Source organism: Centruroides vittatus, unplaced genomic scaffold (assembly GCF_030686945.1).
Source record: "Centruroides vittatus isolate TY-2023 unplaced genomic scaffold, ASM3068694v2 contig_976, whole genome shotgun sequence".
Lineage (NCBI taxonomy): Eukaryota > Metazoa > Arthropoda > Arachnida > Scorpiones > Buthidae > Centruroides > Centruroides vittatus.
Window position 1 is genome coordinate 548308 of NW_027122649.1, and position 20617 is coordinate 568924.

The 20617-nt window shown below is 35.4% G+C and overlaps 2 protein-coding genes across 2 annotated transcripts in view; both read right to left on the reverse strand.

Moving 5' to 3' along the window:
• Nucleotides 1-2550, reverse strand: part of LOC136985755 (interleukin enhancer-binding factor 2 homolog) — a 44823-nt gene extending 42273 nt beyond the window's left edge. The window contains exons 1-2 of the mRNA XM_067283102.1: nucleotides 2477-2550; nucleotides 2253-2354 (exon numbers count right to left, since the gene is read on the reverse strand). Of these exons, the coding sequence (XP_067139203.1) occupies nucleotides 2253-2348 (96 nt within the window). The 5' untranslated portion in view covers nucleotides 2349-2354; nucleotides 2477-2550. The remainder of the gene's footprint in view (nucleotides 1-2252; nucleotides 2355-2476) is intronic.
• An 11079-nt stretch (nucleotides 2551-13629) lies between these two features.
• Nucleotides 13630-17524, reverse strand: LOC136985730 (uncharacterized). The gene is made up of 4 exons (XM_067283068.1): nucleotides 17504-17524; nucleotides 16552-16592; nucleotides 15116-15296; nucleotides 13630-13781 (listed from the first exon to the last, which is right to left on the reverse strand). Exons 2-4 carry the CDS (start codon nucleotides 16552-16554, stop codon nucleotides 13675-13677), a joined length of 291 nt encoding a protein of 96 aa, XP_067139169.1. The 5' UTR covers nucleotides 16555-16592; nucleotides 17504-17524; the 3' UTR covers nucleotides 13630-13674.
• Nucleotides 17525-20617: the final 3093 nt, after the last annotated feature.

Consider the following 20617-nt stretch of genomic DNA (forward strand, 5'->3'; position numbering starts at 1 on the left):
GCGGCTTGGATTGTTGACCGTCCTTGTCTAAAGCCAAACTGCTGTTCGTTAAGTTTGTCATTTTTCTGGAGATGGTAATAAATTCTGTTTATTATTAGCCCATCCAAAATTTTCCCAAGTACTGGTAATAAACTGATGGGTCTGAATTGCTCAGGGCTGTTTGCATTTTTTGTTTTTGGAATAAATTTAACGTTTGCTATCTTCCAATTGTCAGGGAAGTAGCCTATTTTGAGACAATTGTTATAAAGAAGGACGAAGGCAATTGGGACTTCTGTGTATGCAGCCTTCACCATTTCTGCTGAAATTCCATCCAATCCTGGTGATTTATTGTTCTTTAGTGTGTATGTAGCCTTCTGGACTTCCCTAAAAGAAAAGGGAATGTCATTTGTATGGGTTTGACAGCTATTATGATTGATTCTGATTTCCCTGTGACTGTCTGTATCAGTATCCGGGTTGTCGCTGGGGAAGTGGTAGTCTAATATTTTCTTTATATTCTGAGTGATATCAAAGTTGTTTTGATCAAAATTCTCGTTGGTAATGTCTGGTACATGCGTTTTCTTCCTTCCCCGGAAAGCCACTTGGAAGGGAACGTCCCAGGGGTCTTTTGTATGACTCTTTCCACAAAACTCCCGCCAACTCTTAGATCGTGTCTTGTTTATTAGTTTTTTAAATCTCTTTAATGCCTGTCTATATTCGTTCTTTAGTTGTTGCTGCCTGTCCTCGTTACTGTTTCTTACCATTTTTCTCCTTAGTCTTCGGACTTCTTTCTTCTGTGTTTCTAAGTCGTTGGTCCACCATGGTGTTTTACAAACATAAAAATCACAACAGCACAAGCAAACTGGAACCATATACACCACCTAAATGCAACATATTCAGCCAAAAAAGTTTGGGGTGTACTATAAATTACTCCCTATGGAATTTCAGGACTTTGGTTATATATTTGAACTCGGGACCGAGACGAGTTCAACGGTACCCTATTTTTGGACCGGAGACGAAAAATAAAAAAGTTATCACACTTTTTAAGTTACCATACTTTTTTAATGCTCTCATGCAGACGGCACCGTAGTTGCTAGTATTGCCATCTTGCGGTAAAGTCTGCAAACCGTGACATCGGACTACGGTCATCTCCCGGAGCGTTAAACACGCGATACGAGAGCGGAGAGAGCGACGCGACTTCCGATCATCACGCGATCGCCATTTCGGTTAATGTTACTTATGGCAGCGAACATGGCGGCAAACATGACCTCTCGTACGGGCGCCACCATACGCCGCCATGTGCTAAACTAGTGATCGATTCACGGTAGTTCTTGAACAAAATAAAAAAAGGGGGGAAACGTCTACTAAAGGCAATTTTAACGGCAAGCGACGGGACTCCCAATCGCGATAGCGAGGCCGACTTAGCGGAGAACGACGCGACTCCCTATCATCGCACGATCGCCGGAAAAAAGTATGATAACTTTTTCATTTTTCGTCTCCGGTCCAAAAGTAAAGTATCGTTGAACTCGTCTCGGTCCACTGAGTCCAGATATATACCCAAACACACGAAATTCCATAGGGAGTAATCTATAGTATACCCAAAGTTTGAATACTGAATTCAGGTGTTTCATTTCTGGAAATTTTGCATTTAGATGAGATTCTATACATAATTATATACATATTCCTTCTGTTAAATCTCAAAATAAAAGTAACTCACATAAATATCTTCCCCAATAAAAAATCTTAATTAAGAGATGCATAGTTTTATTGACTATATACGAAATCACCTTGCATCATCGATAAAATGGTGTATCTACTAATTAAATTTCACATACAATTCTTGCAACTGAATCGAGCTGCTTTTTTGAATTCAATATCCTTTATTGATTATTAAAATATGAAAAATAAACAATTTGAAAAACTTTTTTTAATTATTCTTTTAATTATCTTAACTTCTTTCTCATCTATCATTCCTTTTCAGACTAACATCTGAAGAGAAATAGGAATCACTCAGATTATCTCAGACAGTAATCTTTTTTTTCATTGTAAGCATCCCTCTGATAAATATATATTCTCATTGTATTCTATGTGAATGTATCTATTTAGATTTCTAATGTTAATCTTGTCATATAATTTATATTAATTCGGCGACAACAATGAGATGGTAATAATCAAGTTTAAATCATTTACATCTTGTCAGTTAAAACTCTTACTTTTGATAATTTAACAATTCCATTTCTAAGTTAATATAAAACAGTATTAAACGTAATACTTACCACGTGAAAATCAAACGGTAATCGAGGGACAAAAAGCTTAGGTTTGAATTGACTTGTTCGACCCATTCCTCGACGTCCCCTCATGCCTCCTCTCATTTTTCTCTGAAATTGATATAAAAATTAAAAAAATCGATAAATCTGACTGTTTACCGAAACCACAAACTATCTACTTATTACTAAATCATTCAAAATTATAAAAAATAATCGTTTGACTACAACATTACCTCCAATCAATTAATATTATAATAAAATTCAAAAATTCACAATATTTCAAGACAAAAGCTCCGGCACGATTTTACACTGCAGCGCCCTCTAAAATAAAAAAAATAATAAATATAATTTTAAATATTTAATATATTTAAATCGGATATTTTAAAAGCACAACGAAGCATTTTCTTATAGGTTATAATATCCCACTCGATGAGAAAAAATAAAAAAATGAAAAATTGTAAATAAGTTTTAATTCATTCTTACTGAAACTTTTCTTGATGACAAATAAAATATGGTCTTTTTTACATTGAACTTAATAAAATTTTAAATATGTTTGATAATAAATTTTATTCAGTTTATTTAAATTAAATATATCTAAATTATTTAAGTCAAATATATCTTGATTTAAAAAAATATAAAAACAATAATTTAAAGATTGTTGTTCAGCTTAAATTTCATATAAAGAATTTTAAAATTTCCCAAAAAATTTATAACTTGTTTTTAAAATAAATTATCAATGTTTTAAATTATTATTTGATAATTTAAAACATTTATGGTCGATACCGAGAAGATAAAAGCACCAGTCGCTCCGGGAAACTTGAATTCGAGTTTTAGGAACCTTAAGAACTTTCGTCGGTGATCTTTCCCAGATACGCCAAGCCCTTTCTTTGCCACCCAGACGTTTCTATTGGTTACTCGCTAATGGCTGAAATCACTGAACATTGGTAGTTGATCGCGGGTTCGCGTCTCACAACAGGTTGGTCACATGGAGTTTTATAAGTTTCGTTCGTGTCTAACATCTAAATACGGACCAATTTCCCATTTTTTTTTTTTTTAACTCTTTCCGCCCTGTGGGCACTAAGAGGGCCTCTTTTAGTAGGCCCATTATGGGTTCGGCCAGGCCCACAATGGGGCGACCGGGTGGTGAGGGACGGGGCCCGACATATCCGAACGGACCACCCCCCGAAAAATTCCTGGGGATTATTCGACCCGTTCGGATTCGATCCCGGGTCCCCCAGAGCGGTAGGCTGCCACCTTTACCGCTCGGCCATCCGGCCGTTGACCAATTTCCCATAGAGCTCCCGTTTTATGTTGCCTTATTCTATAAATCAACCGTTTCCATTGTAGGTTTGGTCGAAACCCATAATGAGTATGATTTAAAAAGCCCTTTTATTGCCCACGGGACTGTGGCGTAGCGAGGGGGGTGCAAGGGGGTGTATCATGCACCGGGCGCCACTCGCAGAGGAGCGCCCAAATGGTCTTTAAGACAAACTGTGTGTGTTTCTGGAGGGGAGAGGAGCGCCAATACAGTGTCGGCGCCAGTTATGCCTCGGGCGCCAGTTGTGTTCGCTACGCCATTGCCACAGGGTGGAAAGAGACAAAAAAATATATATATGTATATATACATATCTCGTGTATGCATGCATTGACAAAAATCCAGATAAAATAATACGATTACTGCAAAATTCGGCAACAAGGTAAATAGGGTAACAAGGTTCAATCTCAGGTAAATAGTTGTAATCCTATAACACGGCAAGTAATTCTACCAAAGTACCTTAAAATTGCTATCCCAGTATCTTATAAAAAGGCTCGAATAAGCTTACTGTGGTTCAGAAACTTTACGTGCAGTCTAAGTTCGAGGTATTATACAAACCATTTTAATTTTGTTAATTTATTAACAATCTTTTTCTATCATTTTATATAAATTTTACATAAAACGACAAATTAGATCTTTTAATCACATATACATAACTTCAGCATTATTCTGAGATATATCAAAAATTATAATAAACATATTCAAATCAAATCAATTTTATTAGTTAAGGCCTCAGCCTGTTACAAAGGGAGTTATGCAGCTTACAAGCAACATAACGAATAATACAAAAACAATTAAGTATCAAAAAACTTTAAAACATAATTGTATAAATTGCAGACAAAACGATATGTTGCCCGATGAAATATTTTATACATCGCTTCTACCGAATCACATTCATGTAGACTAATAAGATTGTATTTTTGCCTTAACTCAAGGCTTTTCTCACATTTACAAATCAGATGAAATTTGGAAAAGGACGCACATCTTGGACAAGAATTATTCTCGTATATGTAGGGGAGAGCGGGGCTACAAGTTCCGTTTTTTAATCAACCTCATATTTTGTTAAGGAAACATAATTCTAGCATAACTATTAAGATATTAAAATTTAGTAATATATCTAACTTTGCTATAAATACAGTTTTTCGGGTTGATTTTTTGTAAGTTTTTTATAATTAACTAGCTGACCCGGCCACACGTTGTTGTGGCTCAAAATGTATCTATTATAAATGTGTAACACTTCCCCCGTGGGGGAAATTTCAAAAAATCCCTTTTTAGTGTATATTCTGTTGACGTCACCTATTAAAACGCAATTAAAAACGCAAAAAAAAGCATGTAAAATAGTATAAATAGAAGCCGAGTTCTTCACGGTAAGCCTTAATTCTGTCCCTTTCCCCGCTGGGGAATATCGAAAAATCCCTTTTTAGTGTATATTCTGTTGACGTCACCTATTAAAACGCAATTAAAAACGCAAAAAAACCGCATGTAAAATAGTATAAATAGAAGCCGAGTTCTTCACGGTAAGCCTTAATTCTGTCCCTTTCCCCGCTGGGGAATATCGAAAAATCCCTTTTTAGTGTATATTCTGTTGACGTCACCTATTAAAACGCAATTAAAAACGCAAAAAACCGCATGTAAAATAGTATAAATAGAAGCCGAGTTCTTCACGGTAAGCCTTAATTCTGTCCCTTTCCCCGCTGGGGAATATCGAAAAATCCCTTTTTAGTGTATATTCTGTTGACGTCACCTATTAAAACGCAATTAAAAACGCAAAAAACCGCATGTAAAATAGTATAAATAGAAGCCGAGTTCTTCACGGTAAGCCTTAATTCTGTCCCTTTCCCCGCTGGGGAATATCGAAAAATCCCTTTTTAGTGTATATTCTGTTGACGTCACCTATTAAAACGCAATTAAAAACGCAAAAAAACCGCATGTAAAATAGTATAAATAGAAGCCGAGTTCTTCACGGTAAGCCTTAATTCTGTCCCTTTCCCCGCTGGGGAATATCGAAAAATCCCTTTTTTAGTGTATATTCTGTTGACGTCACCTATTAAAACGCAATTAAAAACGCAAAAAACCGCATGTAAAATAGTATAAATAGAAGCCGAGTTCTTCACGGTAAGCCTTAATTCTGTCCCTTTCCCCGCTGGGAATATCGAAAAATCCCTTTTTAGTGTATATTCTGTTGACGTCACCTATTAAAACGCAATTAAAAACGCAAAAAACCGCAGTTAAACCCACATAAATAGAAGCCGAGTTCTTCACGGTAAGCCTTAATTCTGTCCCTTTCCCCGCTGGGGAATATCGAAAAATCCCTTTTTAGTGTATATTCTGTTGACGTCACCTATTAAAACGCAATTAAAAACGCAAAAAACCGCATGTCAAAATAGTATAAATAGAAGCCGAGTTCTTCACAGTAAGCGTTAATCCTGTCCCTCTCCCCCCAGTGGGGGAATTTCGACATGTGTATTATATAAAAACACGTGCGTATTCGAATGCAACGTAGTGTCAAAATTTCAAAGGAATCGGTAGGAACAAACGAACGTTATATTTTATTTATATAGATAGATAGAAAATGATCTGGTTTAGTCCGTTCTCACAGAAAAACAATGCCTCACAGAGAAGCAAACTTAGGTCGTCGGAAGTTAGCGCCATCTGTTGGACATAAAAGCCTTAATCCATATATAAATATATTTTTGAAGGGGGGGAAATGGTGGTCTTCACATATGCCAGAAACCTTTGTGGGAGTGTATTAAACAACTTCCCAAAGTTTCATGGCAATCGGATAAATGGTATGGTAATGCATGAAGGACAAACACACACACACACAGACATACATTCATTTTTATATATATAGATAATACAATACCTAAAGTCGGAAAGTAACAACTTACCCCGGTTCGGGGCTAGTTGTTAACAGGGTGGGGCAAGTTGTTACAAGATCTATGGAAGGTGTAATATGTAAAAAAAACAATAATTTATTTAACTAAGTATGTATTTAAAGACTAATCAATATCATCTTATCAATAATTAGTTGTTTTTCTTAAATTTATTATAAAGAAAACATTTTTACGTTTCAACATTTATAACTTTTACTTAAAGAAAAGGGGAGAAAGGAACATCCTTTCCAAGTTCTTGTATAACACCAGAAGTTGCAGGCAAATTTACAACTCCTGATGACCCTGGCTTATCCAAGATTTGTCTTTCGTCAGTAAAGCTTACATTTAACAAATACTCTAACAACTTGTTTTCTTGTTCTTCAATAAAAACCAATCTTACTTTTTTGTAGCCAATCGCAGCGTTTTCTACTCCAGATTTCAACTTCTTTACAAATCTATATAACGTCATATGACAAATATCTAATTTTCTGGCAACAGTTTTTATTTTTTAACCATCTTTAATAACTGCATCTGCAGCTCTTTGCATCAACTCCTGAGATACAGAACCCCGTGTTGTTTTTCGAATATAAGTCTGCATACTGCAAAAGGAAAAAAAAAACACATTATTTTTACTGCATTACCGGTACAGATGAACTGGGGCAAGTTGTTCCAAGGTACAACATGCCCCCAAAGAAGGGAACATCTAGCCCCGATAACACATGGGTTCAAAACAGCAACTACTAGATTAGGTTACGAGACATATACAGTTTTAGCGTAGTATATCAAGATACTCGATACATTTTTGAATAAAAATACCAAACAACTAATCGCTAATTATTTAAATTCGCCAGATATACCAAAAATATCAAACACGAAAATATTTACTTATGTGGATCAGCGACGTACAGGCTCTATTTCCAATGTACCGGACGTCACTGGCCTGATTAAGATAGCTGCCGTCGGTGCGCAGAAACGTTCGATTTCATGACATATTTACTAATTATATATATTTTTTTTCCTTGTGGAACTATTTCAATCGGAACAACTTACCCCGGAAACTTTTAGCCCCGCTCTCCCCTACAATTTATCATCAAACATTAGAGAATTAGAATTAAGTCGGAGTTGAATAAAAAGTCTCATCATTTTAAACGGCAAATTAGAGAATAGATAACTATTATTACTTGGAAATAATAATATCGTACTATAGCTGTTTTGTGATATTCTTAAACGAGTGTCTTCTATATCTCGCGAATGAGAGATATTAAGAACATTCCAAATAAGTTGTTGATATACTTCTTCAAAATCCGACGGGAATATAAATGGTTCAATCGAACAGCCAAAACCGTTTACCATTTTGGAGATTAGAGAAACCCAGTTATTTTTAGATGGTTTCTGTATAGAGTTCTTATATAATTGATATAAAAGATTGAATGTGATGCCACCACTGTCTCTTAGCTTAATTATCAACTTTAAACATCTTTTCATGATGAGCGCCATAGGACTAAATCTATTTGTCTCCACTCTTAACACACTTCCCGGAGTTTTGTAATCCAACCAAAACAATCTACGTAGGAATTTATTCTGTATAACTTCCAGCTTCTGGACATTGCAGAGACACCATAAAGAAGATGCATAAATCACAGAGTTAAAAACCAAGGACTGAAATAGATTAAACTGGGTTTGGATCGAGCCCAAACGAGTCTTGGCGCATAGCTTGATCACACCCTGGATTAATCGATTGGCTTTGACCATCATATCTTTGGTCTGTCTTTCAAACGAAAGCAAAGGTGAAAAAATTACTCCTAGAAATTTTGTTTTGTTGACCACCTTAATCTCTGTATTATCAATTACGAAAGACATTTTTCTTAGGAAGTCTTGATCCATTCCTAAATATCATTATGTGAGATTTCTTCGGATTAATAGTCAAATCCAATTGAGAAAAGTACATAGTTAATAGTCGTATTTTCCTTCTAAGAGCAACCGCCGTCGGTGCTAGAACAACAATATCGTCGGCATACGAAATAGAATGGATCACCGTACTACCTATCGTGAATCCATCGTCGTCATTATCGAAAATATCATTAATATCATAAATATAAAAGTTAAACAGATAGGGAGACCAAGGGTCTTCCTGTAATAGGCCTCGGTAAATCGAATGGGGACATCCCTGATCACAATTATATCTACAGATCATCTCATAATGCCCAAACAATAGCCCGACCGATTTGACCATATTACTCTCCGCTCCACAATGTAACATTTTATTCTGTAAAGTCCGAACATTCACTGAGTCATATGCCTTTTCAAGATCAACAAACAAAGCAAAAACTTTGTGTCTTTTTTTGGATAACTGGATCTGTATAGTGGCCAATAAAACAAACAAAGTAACCTGAGTACCACCACTCAAAATGAAGGCAAATTGGGTTGGATTTAGTAAATTCTCATATTCAGTCCATTCGATAAATCTTGTCGCCAACATAGCAGTAAAAAGTTTGCGAAACATCGGAAGTAAAGCTATCGGGCGATAGTTAGCTGGATTGGCTCTATCTCCTTTCTTATATACCATTCGAAAAACCACGATTCCACGACTCAGGAATGATTCCCATTACATAGAATCTATTGTATTGCCTGATTATATAATTTAAAATTGTATTTGGTAGAAATTTTAAAATTATATTAGGAATCCCATCAAAACCCGGGGCCGATTTAGTTTTTAGCTTCTTAACACATGAATGAAATTTTTGTGTAAAGGCCTCTTCCATTGGTAAGAACTCCATCTTTTTAAATTTCCCCATTCTAGTAATCGCCAATTTATCCTTATATCTAATCGAAAAATCATCGAAGAATTTATTCCATTCATCTAACGGTATATTATCAAATCCTTTCGAATGAGCAACAGGTCGTCGAAAACTATTGATCACTTCCCAGAATTTTTTGGAATCTTACGTTCCTATTAAGTATTTGTTTAAATTAGCATAGTATCTTCTTCGTTTTGCTCTAATCAAATTGGTATAAATTCTTTTATTGTCAATATATTTCCTCCAATCAATTTCCTTATTAGATTTTCTAAACTAATTTAGGCTTCGCCGTTTTTTCTTCTTATGTTAATAGCATTTATTGTCGTACCATCTTTGAATAAACCTGCGCGGCCTACTTTTGAAGCAAAATTTAGCACGAAACGAATTTAATAAACTAATAAGATTTTCGTAGTTAACCAGCGGGCTTAACTTGTCCTCTTGATTTTACACTTCGTGAAACCTCTCTGGAACTTCTCTTGTTAGCCTTTGTAAATTAAATCTTAGGCTTCTTATTTTGTCAAATCTTAATTGCTTCTGACCGTCAGGATATAAAGATTTTGTTTCCCTCAAGTGACCCAATAGGGTTAACTGAATTGGGAAATGATCGGACTGATCATTGTCGACCACAGACATTGACCGGCAGAAATAAAGCATATCTTCACTGACTAGAAAATAGTCAACAACAGATTTCCCACTGTGACTCAGAAACGTATATTCTCCCGGAACATCCCCAGCGATTCTTCCATTTAGTATAGTTAAGTTGTTATCCTGCAAAAATTCTAAGAAACGACCTCCCGCCGGGTTAATAACTCTGTCTTTGGATTTCCTAACGTTATTAACAACCGGATTATCTCCTTGATAAACTACATCCATATTTTCAACAATATGTGCATTAAAGTCTCCCCCCAAGATCCAACAGTATGTAATATTACTCCAACGGTTAATCACAATTTGCAACTCTTCGATGTAATTACTATAATTTGCAGTTGGATTAATATATACTAATATAATTCCCAATAACCTCGATCTCCACAATTTGTGAAGTTTGGGATTTAGCTCAATTAAATTAAAAATATACCAAGGTTTAACTTGTACATACTTTAAGTAACCAAACGATCTCTTAATTAATAACAAAAGACCTCCTGCAGGTCTACCGAATCTTCGTTCCTTGAGTGCTGCACTATAGGTTAACCAGAAATCATCCTGTAAATCCAAGTTCTCCAAAAAACTAGAACTGATCGACCAAGTCTCAGAAATACCAGCGACATCATTTGACATTGGGTAATGCTTTATAGATCGATCACTAATCTTATTAGCCATACCTTGAATATTCCAAAAAGTAATATAAGCATTACCAGCATCGGTGCATTGGCCCAACTCCGGAGAAGTCAAAACCATAGAATTCAAATTGTCATTTCGCCGAGTCACAAAGTTATTGGTTCTTAAGCCATTTAGTAAAAAGTTATCATCATTCGTCAATCCTGGCAGATTATCGCGAGACCCCTGATTTCTTATAAAAAAAACAGTCTAATTGGATGATTTCATTTGAATATATATCGTATGTGAACATTATGCCGTTCTTAATATAACAGTCATCTCTAACGATGATTTTATGGCCATTGGACTTCTCCTGGGCAATTCTTGCAACTAGTTTTTGCCTCCTGACCCTAGACCGTTTACATAAGTCAGCTGTCAATATTATATTTTCCTTATACCTTTTCAACAAGTTAGGCTTTGCCTTCCAGAATGCACGCAGGATTAAGTTTCTCTCATATACAGAGGCAAGGGAGATTTTAACTATAGATTTGGTATCGTTTCTGGAAATTCTGACCAAACTGGACAAACAAAATTCCTCGACACCTAACTCATTTCTAATAAAATGTGAAATCTCCGTCGTCTACAATAAACGTGAAATTCCTCGAAACAATATTATTCCTCGTTTTTTCATTTATTAACTTATCTAATTGAAATTCAATCTTACCTCTCAATAGACCGTCATAATTACCACCCTGTTCCAATTTTTCCACTTTATGAGACACAATATTGAAGTCATCCTTTAGGTCATCATGTCTCTTCTTCAATATACATAATTCTTCCTTAATTGCACCCAAATCAACAGAGAGTTGAAAGAACTTCTCCTGAATTAGGTCATACACTGCTTTAATGGTGTATTGTGGCTCCTCACCCAGATCATCCTCCGCACCAGCTGACAAAGTAAAATAGTCCTAAATATTTGCATCTCTTACTCCCACCGGATTCCGTTTCAATGGTGTTCTATCTAAAACAACAAGATTCTTCTCAACAACATCAGTTAAATTACGACTTTCAGTTTCACTTGAATCCCCCTTACGAGGTCTGCCTCGACCTCTCTTTTGCATATCCACCCTCTCGATGTCCGGAGGGGATCTCGATAACGGACCAGGGTTGGGCTCAATCCCAGAAATTAATAGTAGACATCTAATTAATTTTAAACCTAGATTATCCATTTTAACTTGAATCATCCGGTAGCTCTTCACAACTTCAGAAAAAAAATCCAAGCACTTCAACGACACTTCAAAGTTGAAAAAAAAAGTCACCAGCAGCGTCGATGCCGAGCCAACTCCCCCTATAATAAACATATTAATAATATTCATGTACGTACAACAGATTTAAATTTTGTGTTTTAAGTTTCTGATATTCTGGACATTTATATTTAAATTTTCAGAATGAGTATATTCTTATATAAACAGGGCTTTTGATCCTTGGTTTCGACTCCAATTCTGTTCCAGATGATTTTGTAGCTCCAGCACCGACTAAACATTTGATTTATAAATGCAATTGTTTGAGATCTATATATATAATCGAGACGGGTTGATAATAATAATAATAATCAGCGCAGAGCCCAAACGGTTAGGAGTTGAAAGTTTAAATTTGTTACACAGTTAGGGTACGTCACGAGAACGCACACTAAGAAGGCATTTTTCGAAATTCCTCTCCACGGGGGAGAGGGACAGGATTAAAGCTTCTATATACATTATCGAGACGTGCCAAGACGGTTAGGAGTTGAAAGTTGAAATTTGGTACACAGGGTTTGTCACGAGAACGCACACTAAGAAAGGTTTTTTTCGAAATTCCTCCCCACGGGGGAGGGACAGGATTAAGTCTTAACACTTCCATCAACAATGGAAGTGTTAAGAGAAAGCGACATGCAAGACGCAGATGCAGTTTTTTTCGTTTTTGCAGAAAATCGAGTATATTTTTAGACCCTTCTAAAAATTCTCTAATTAGTCTGAAAACAGGAGAACCTAATTCTTGCATTCTGTGAAAACGGGTAAGGTTGACTATAACATAATAATCTTTGCTATCGTTACTTTTGCCCGAGCGACGCCGGGCCTATCTGCTAGTAAGAATATATTATGAAACAATTTTATTTTATTAATTTATTACTTTCTGTTTTTATCACTTTATATAATTTTCTATAAACAATAGAACTAGACATTTTGATCATATACTCGTATAATAAGTAATTTTATTACTATTCTCAGATATATTAAACTGTAGGGGTTGTATCCTGTTGACTTGTTGTTACGGACGGCACTTAACAGAAGAAAGAAGTTGATAAACAAACATTATTTTCATTAGGCCTATTACAAACTTATTAAAATGCTGTATATATATTGTAAGAAAGACGGAACGTGTCCTCACGTTTCGAGAGATAGCGATCAACTGATTAAAACTGCATTTGGTCTCCAAACCTTTCCTCCCTCTCCAGTAGTTTATTTTTATGAACTCGTAAACGCTCTCTCTTCCGAGGGAGAGGGAAGAGCCTCCACAACACTATAATCAAAGGGCGGAAAATCATAGAGAAGAAAATCAAATATAAATAAGCAATTAATTAATATAGGCCTATACTGTACACCAGTTATTTACCATTATTATCCTTGAAGTTGATTGAAAATTTTTCACTTTTTCCGCCTTGTGGGCACTAAGAGCGACTTTTTTAAAAACAAACCCATTACGAATTCGCCCTGGCCCACTGTGAGGCGGTCGGGTGGTGAAGAATGAGGTTCGACATACAAGGACGGACCACACCCGAAAAATTCCTCGGGTTTCTCAATCCGTCTGGATTCGATTCCGGATCCCTAGGAGCTGTAGGTTGCCGGAACTTGCAAACAAACGAGAGATTTAAAGTTTATCTATATACAAGATCTGTCCGGAAAGTTGTGATATCAATTATAATTTAACTAATATATATTGATATGACCGATAAGAATATAATTTAAATCACTTTTATAACAATAAATAATGATTCTAAAACAATAATTATTAAAGAGAAATTATTCACATGTCATATGTGTAGAAATGTGCAGCCAGGCATCGTAGTGTAACACGTAATGTAAAATAACAGACAATTTGCATTAATCTTTGTAAATATATTTATTGTCAAATTTCCGTTAATTTGCTCATGACTTGATGCATGTCTTCGTAGCATTATCACAATGAAGACCTGTAGTACATTCACTTGTAAGAGGGATACCTTTAATGGGAATAGGGCAATCTGCTCCTTTATCTGTAAAATAAAATAATGTTGAAAATGAACATGATTTTCAGTTTACAAAGATCATGCATAAGAAAAAATGCTAATAATTTTTAGAGCTAGTTTATTACATAATAAATCGTTTTACGGATTATTAACTTATATCTCAGTTTTAGATCTAAATTTAAAATCGAACGTAAAAATATAGAACAAAAATTTAAAATAATTCATAAATATTCTATCCACGCGATGATACAAACTTAACGGCCGGATGGCCGAGCGGTCAAGGTTAGCAGTCTGCCGTCTTGGGGGACCTGGGATCAAATCCGGACAGGTCGAAAAATCCCCAGGAATTTTTGGGGGGTGGTCTGTCCAGATATGTCGGTCCCAGTCACTCACCACCCAGCCGCCCCATTGTGGGCCTGGCCGAACTCATAATGGGCTTACTATAAGAGGCCCTCTTAGTGCCCACAGGGCGGAAAGAGTTACAAAAGAGAAAAGATACAAACTTACAATAAGCATTTTGATTTAGAGTACGAAAAATTGAAACATGAATTATTACATAAAAAGAAAAACAAACATAACAAATAACTCACAACATGTACAGTTACATTAGCAGCTAAATTAACATAAACAAATGTGTTTTGAGTTTAACATTCTTAACTTAAATGTTAACAAACTTCAGATCAAAGTCTGTCTGTGCTAAGCCGTTCTAGTATAGTCCGCGAACAGTTGTAGAAAGTTGGTTAGCAAGTTTGTCGAAGCGGTACCATAAAGACTTTATTCTCAAACAATTTACAATCTCATAATAAAATATCATTGTTTTAGGGAGAATCTATGCTCGTGAACAGCTGAAAAGTTCACGAACTATTTGCGAACTTCTTATTTGGTTTATACGCGGTTTAGAGGCTTCTCGTTTAGTAAGCCACTAGACTTTGGCGGGAAGTTTATTTATTCTTGCTTGCGCGTACTCTTGTTGACTTTTGCTAATGAGTAAACCTGCAAATTTATTCTTTGTCATATATTATTTTCGTTTAAAACCTCCCTTTTATTACTCTTATTATTGACGACCGAATGGCCGAGCAGTCAAGGTGGGAGCCTAGTGCTCTGGGTGGTCCGAGATCAGAATCCGAACGGATCGTAAAATCTCTAGGAATTTTTCAGGTGGTGCTCCGTTCGGATATGTCGGGCCTCTTCTCTCACCACCCGGCCGCCCCATTGTGGGCTTGGCCGAACCCATAATGGGCCTGCTAAAAAAGAGGCCTCTTAGTGCCCACAGGGCAGAAAGAGTTTTAAAAAATTAGTCCTATTATTAATATCCTATTAAAAAGTTTATTTTACGATAATAATAACGATATTAAACTTACATAACTGTATAACGCACACATCACAGCATCCACAGAAACCACCATTCTTTTTTATTATCCCATTTTTATTTTGACAATCATTCACATCTTCGCACTCTATGACATCACATATATTTGGTGGACATACAATTGCTTGAACTATTATGAACGCAGAACAAAATATCCCAAGAAACAGTTTATTCTGTTAAGTAAAGAAAATAATTTAACAAGAAGTATTAATTAAAAACTTGCACAAATGGATTTTATAATAATTATTAGTGCACATAAACTTAATACAATACCCGACCAAACATCTGACAAGTTTGAAACCAAAAGTGGTCCAGATTTATAGATTTTTCAGTTTACTAGACACAGACAAAATATACACCATATTTTACAGCATGTAGGACGCACCTGCATTTCAGCGTAAGATATTTAGGAAATAATTTAAAATATAAATGCTCTTCACCTCAAATTAGTAATGGCTTGCCTCTGTATATCATACTTTTCCTTTATCAGTAGAGTCGTGCCGGTCATCTATCTAACACCTTTCAGGGAAAATTTTTGAATTGAAATAATATGACTTCTGGTTTGCATGAGAAGTTCGTATAGAGTTCATCGGGGCCACCTGCTCCTAAGGTTCGCAAATTTAATCTCGTCTTTCATCTATCTAACTCCATTCTCACGATTAAGGAGTGGGATTTCAACAAATCTACAATTTTTTCAAATTGCAGCCCAAAAAGTATTTACTTTAGTGTATTTGAGTCATCCCGCGCCTTTGATATTTGGCATCATTTTTTAAAACTATATTTTAATTTTTAAAAAAGTAAGATTAGAATGCACACTTTTATTTATCAGGGAAAAAACAGAAGTTTAAAAGAAGTCATTTACCATTAAAATATTCTACCTGAACATATACAAAAGCAGCTTAACCATAACAAGAAAAAAAATTAGTAATAACAACAATAATTATAATTATGTTTAATTAAACCAATAACATTTTTATTTTAGCCTACTGAAAACCTACTGAAGGATGGAAAATTCATTAACCTAGGGGCGATCGCAACTTCACATATGAGAGGCAGAGATTTTTTAAGCCTTTTTTTCAGCAAAAGTTGCGCCTTATATGCCATAAAAAAGGTACCTAAAATATAAAATAAAGAATGCCAGCAGTCACACTGGAACTGGTATCGTGCGATGTGTACGCCACGAGAATTAAAAAAAAAAAAAAAAAAAAGCAGCCGCATAACGAACTTTAGCTGTACTAAAGTCCATCAAATTCAAAACTAGCCAGTTTTAAAAACAACCGATTTTCCGATAATTCCGGATTTATAGAAACCGGATATTTGGTCTGGTACTGTACGAATAAAAGACGCTTTTAGGCCGTAATTTAAAACTACTGTATATTTTAATTTCTAATTGAATTGAAAATTGACATTATCAATCCAGATTTTTACCATTTTGAATACGCTTTCTTCAAATACTGAGTTCCTTTTATCTGAAAGAAAAGACAAATAATTTCAAGTTTAGTCTTAATCACATGTCTACAAATCTATTATGATTTTTAGAAAAATGAGGTGAGCCCTAAGTCACATTAAGTTCAAACATTATTGAAATACAACATTGATCTATCAATAATATAATATTTGTGTATAATATAGCAATTGATTTCGTCGGGTGGACGGTCAGATGGCCGTGTAGTTAAGATGACAGTCTACCGCTGTGAGGAACTCGACATCGACTTCATACTAGTCGAAAAATCCCAGTAAAGTTTTAAAGGACAGTCTGCTCCGGATATATTGCACTCCGTCCTTCACCATTTATTACAAGCTGTATTATATACAGTCAAACCTGTTTTTGTGCGGTCTTTTTCTGTGCGATTTCATAGAAAATAACTCAAAACCGTACGAAATAGAATTTATTGACAACAGATGTCAGCACTTGACTGCATCGTCTGGTCTATCGTCTGTTTTACATATTTTTGTCCAGGTGGTGTTTTGTTGACTTAAAAAGTAAATTATTTCATTTTTCGCATATTCATGCAATAATATTACTATAATAAGTGCATTTATGCTATAATAAGTTTATTTAGCTATAATAAGTCAACGTAAGACATGACGAATCGCACGAGACTAGTCGCCAACTATACCGCACAAATTAAAAATTCGCATTAAAAAAATCGCACAAATAAAAATCGCACATAAAAAGAGCGCATAAAAACAGGTTTGACTGTATTTTATATACAAAGGTGGTGCAAAAGAAGGTATACAGTCGTTATTATGGAAAATACACTCAAGAAAAATCATTGATAAATTAAATCACAAATAAGGAATACGAAATAATTAAAAATAAAAAATAATAATAAATACCAAACATCTGTATTTCTCAGATTCACAACTGTAAACCTACCTTTGCACCCCTGTATATTATATTCTCTCTGCGTGCCATATCAGAAATCCTGACGTATCCTGGGGAAGTTACAACCAAAGTGGTTTCCCGTTGCCTTCTCTGGTGGTATATTATATTAATTAACGCAAATAGAAAGTTTAAACATACGATACTTACAATCTAATATTTTAAATACTCAAAGCAGGTTGCGTTGTAAATGTAATGTAATATAACATGTGTACATGATTAAATGATTATGCAAGTTAATGAATTGCATAACAAAAAAGTTTGAAGGTTTCGTACATAGCAAAGACTAGTGAGTCATATCTAATAATTTAATTCAGAACACATCCGTTATTATAGATATAATCATTATGTAAATATAGATTTTTTCAATTATATTAGTAAAGATACGCAAAAGTATAAAATTATACAATGAAATTACATACGTATTAAGGATATCTAATTTGAATAAGTTACAAGTTTAAAAACAAACCTTGTCGCAGTGGCGTTGAATATAGTGATAGGCAAAGTAGTTATTTGTAAATTATAGTAACAAGTTGTTATTATTATTTATTTAAAACTAACTGTTGAAAATAAATAGACAAAAAGAACAATTTACTAGTGCTGTGCGTGGCTCCAAAACCATCGATTTCCTACCGTTTATTGTTCTGTCAACAGCAGCGCCGCTAGCTGTTTGAGCGCCCGTGTGCAATACCGATTATGCCGCACTACCTACGCTGAGGTTGCCAGCAATACCAATTTGCAGCCCCCTGGACGTGCATCCCACGTGTGGGGCAGGCCTTACACGCCCGCTTACGGCGGGCATGGCTGTCTGTTCTCAACTTGTTATTTATATAGGGACGTTCATGACATACTTTGTACAGGATGTTATTTTTGACTTATTATTTTTATTTTTTAAATAACAATCTGTTTGTGTTTTTCGAAATAACAGGTTGACAAATACACGTACTAGCATCCTAGTAAGTGTAGTATTCGTACTTTTGCGGTTAGTTTTACATACAAGGTCTGATCAAAAAGTATCGATTAGGATTTCTCTTTTCCCGGTCTTTTGCTTGTCCCGGAATTCCGGGATAAAACCTGTAGCCTGGAATATTTCTACTTCGTTTTCGAGATTATAGTACTTCTTTTGCTCTCTAGTATTCTTGATTTGTCTACCTCGGCTGCTTTAATAACGGCATCAAGCTTATAACACTATAATTCGGCAATTCGTTTTGGTTTTAATAATCACGTTTATGATGAAAAACTTCATACTCGTTTGTATCCTTGCCAATTTGCACAACCTGGCATAATGCAGTTATTGAAGCTACTGGGCATGGTTAAAAATTAAGACAGCGTAAGCGCAATTATTCCAGATATTACAGCTTCTGACAAGTAAAGAATTTTCAGTCCTGCCACAAATAAGCTACATGTTGATTATTGACCATTTGTGACATGCCATAACGAGCAAAAATTAAAAACAACTAATAAGTAGGTTTAAAATTAATAAATACAAATGTATTCTGACAGTTTATGAGTTAATTATACTTTCTATTTGCAAAATTTCCTCAATCTTAACACAAAATAAAAAAAAAGTGAACTTTTAAGAAATTTGCGGGATTTCCCGGGTTAAAAAACAATCGGGATCCCAATTGAGAAACCCTAGTTTTTTTAAAGTATTTGCAAGCTGGAGAGGAGATTATGTTGTCATGTCACGTTGGACCCTACTGCATGTGTGTGAATTTTGGCGACCCGGTGCTATCCTGAAGTCACTGCGAGGCAGTCGTGATAGCTGCATGTTTACGTTGTTATCGTCGTATCGGTGATTTGGCAGAACATGATCCTAATTTCACGAAGATTATAACAAGAGATAAGATCTGTTATACATGACTGTTTTACATCACATATGAGATGCTGTTAGGTGCAAGAGATCATAGCTCTGGCTGGTTCATTCACCACGACAATGCTCCTGCCCACGGGTCGCATCTCATCCATACATTCCTTGTAAAACAGGGTATTGCACAGGTTCGGCAGCCTCATTACTCCCAAGACAAGGCTCCGGCCGACTTTTGGCTCTTTCCCAAACTCAACAAGCCGCTCAAAGGAAAGATTTCAAGACGCAGAGGCGATCAAGACTAATGCCACGAAGCGCCTGATGGAGTTCTCCATAAATGACTGAAAAATGTTACCAACAGTGGAAGTATCGTTGGGAGAAGTGTGAACTCTGAAGGAAATAGTGAAAAAAGTGCGTGAATTTTGTAGGGAACAGTGAAAAAAATAAATACCAGGACATTTTTGTCCCGTTCTTTTTTTGTTCTAGATATTTTTGTTTTCAATATACTAAGCCATCTTAATCAAAAGTTGTTATAACTGAAAAATTACTTTTAAAAATATTTTATAGTGGTCGATATCTATTCTAAAAATTGTTCCTACATGACGAAAGAAACTTCATAGGATTGGCACCCTAATCCAATTCTTTAAAGGCGCTGTCCGTAAATGAAATCCTCACTGGGAGGGAGAAGAGGTAATGACAAATCGGATAAGGGGGGAGGTATTGAGCTTCAGTGGACGCCTGTTCATTTCATTGAGGCAGAGCGTTAGCGAAGCCTCTTTTACGTGGCTTGCAGAATATGTTTGTTCTCAAAATCTGATCGATCGATTTTGATTGCAATCAGGAATCCAAAATGTAATAATCGTCTATTTAAATGTAAAAGTAGGAGTCCATGACTTCGTTTTCGATATATAGAGGGGGTTAAGTCTTTTGTCAGTGAAGCAGCATTGAAATAGAAAATATTCGATATTTACAATCTTACAATAATTCTTAACTTATGCAACTTCGTGGTTTTGTTATAACGCTAACGTTTCCTTCTTTCGCGACTTCTAGCGGAAAACTGTGTGAAGGATTATCAATTAAAGCAAAACCAAAAGTTCAATGTACATTAACTAAAATAAACAACAAAATGAATTAAAATAAGAAAAGAACGAAAAGTTGCACTTTTATCGTTAGATGGCAGCCGGAAAGAATCTGGGACAATAGGCCGCCCCGGTAAGTTTACAGGACGCGAAAAAATATCAAAAATCAGAACATCTGGCAAGTCTTCCTACAAGTTAGTGATTGTTCATATACTGCTATCT

What these genes read in the sequence shown, in the direction of transcription:
- LOC136985730 (XM_067283068.1), bottom strand. An exon ending in TGTGTGCGTTATACAGTTAT is followed by an intron (nt 13,782 to 15,115) that starts GTAAGTTTAATA and finishes TTTATTTTACAG; the next exon opens with ATAAAGGAGCAGATTGCCCT.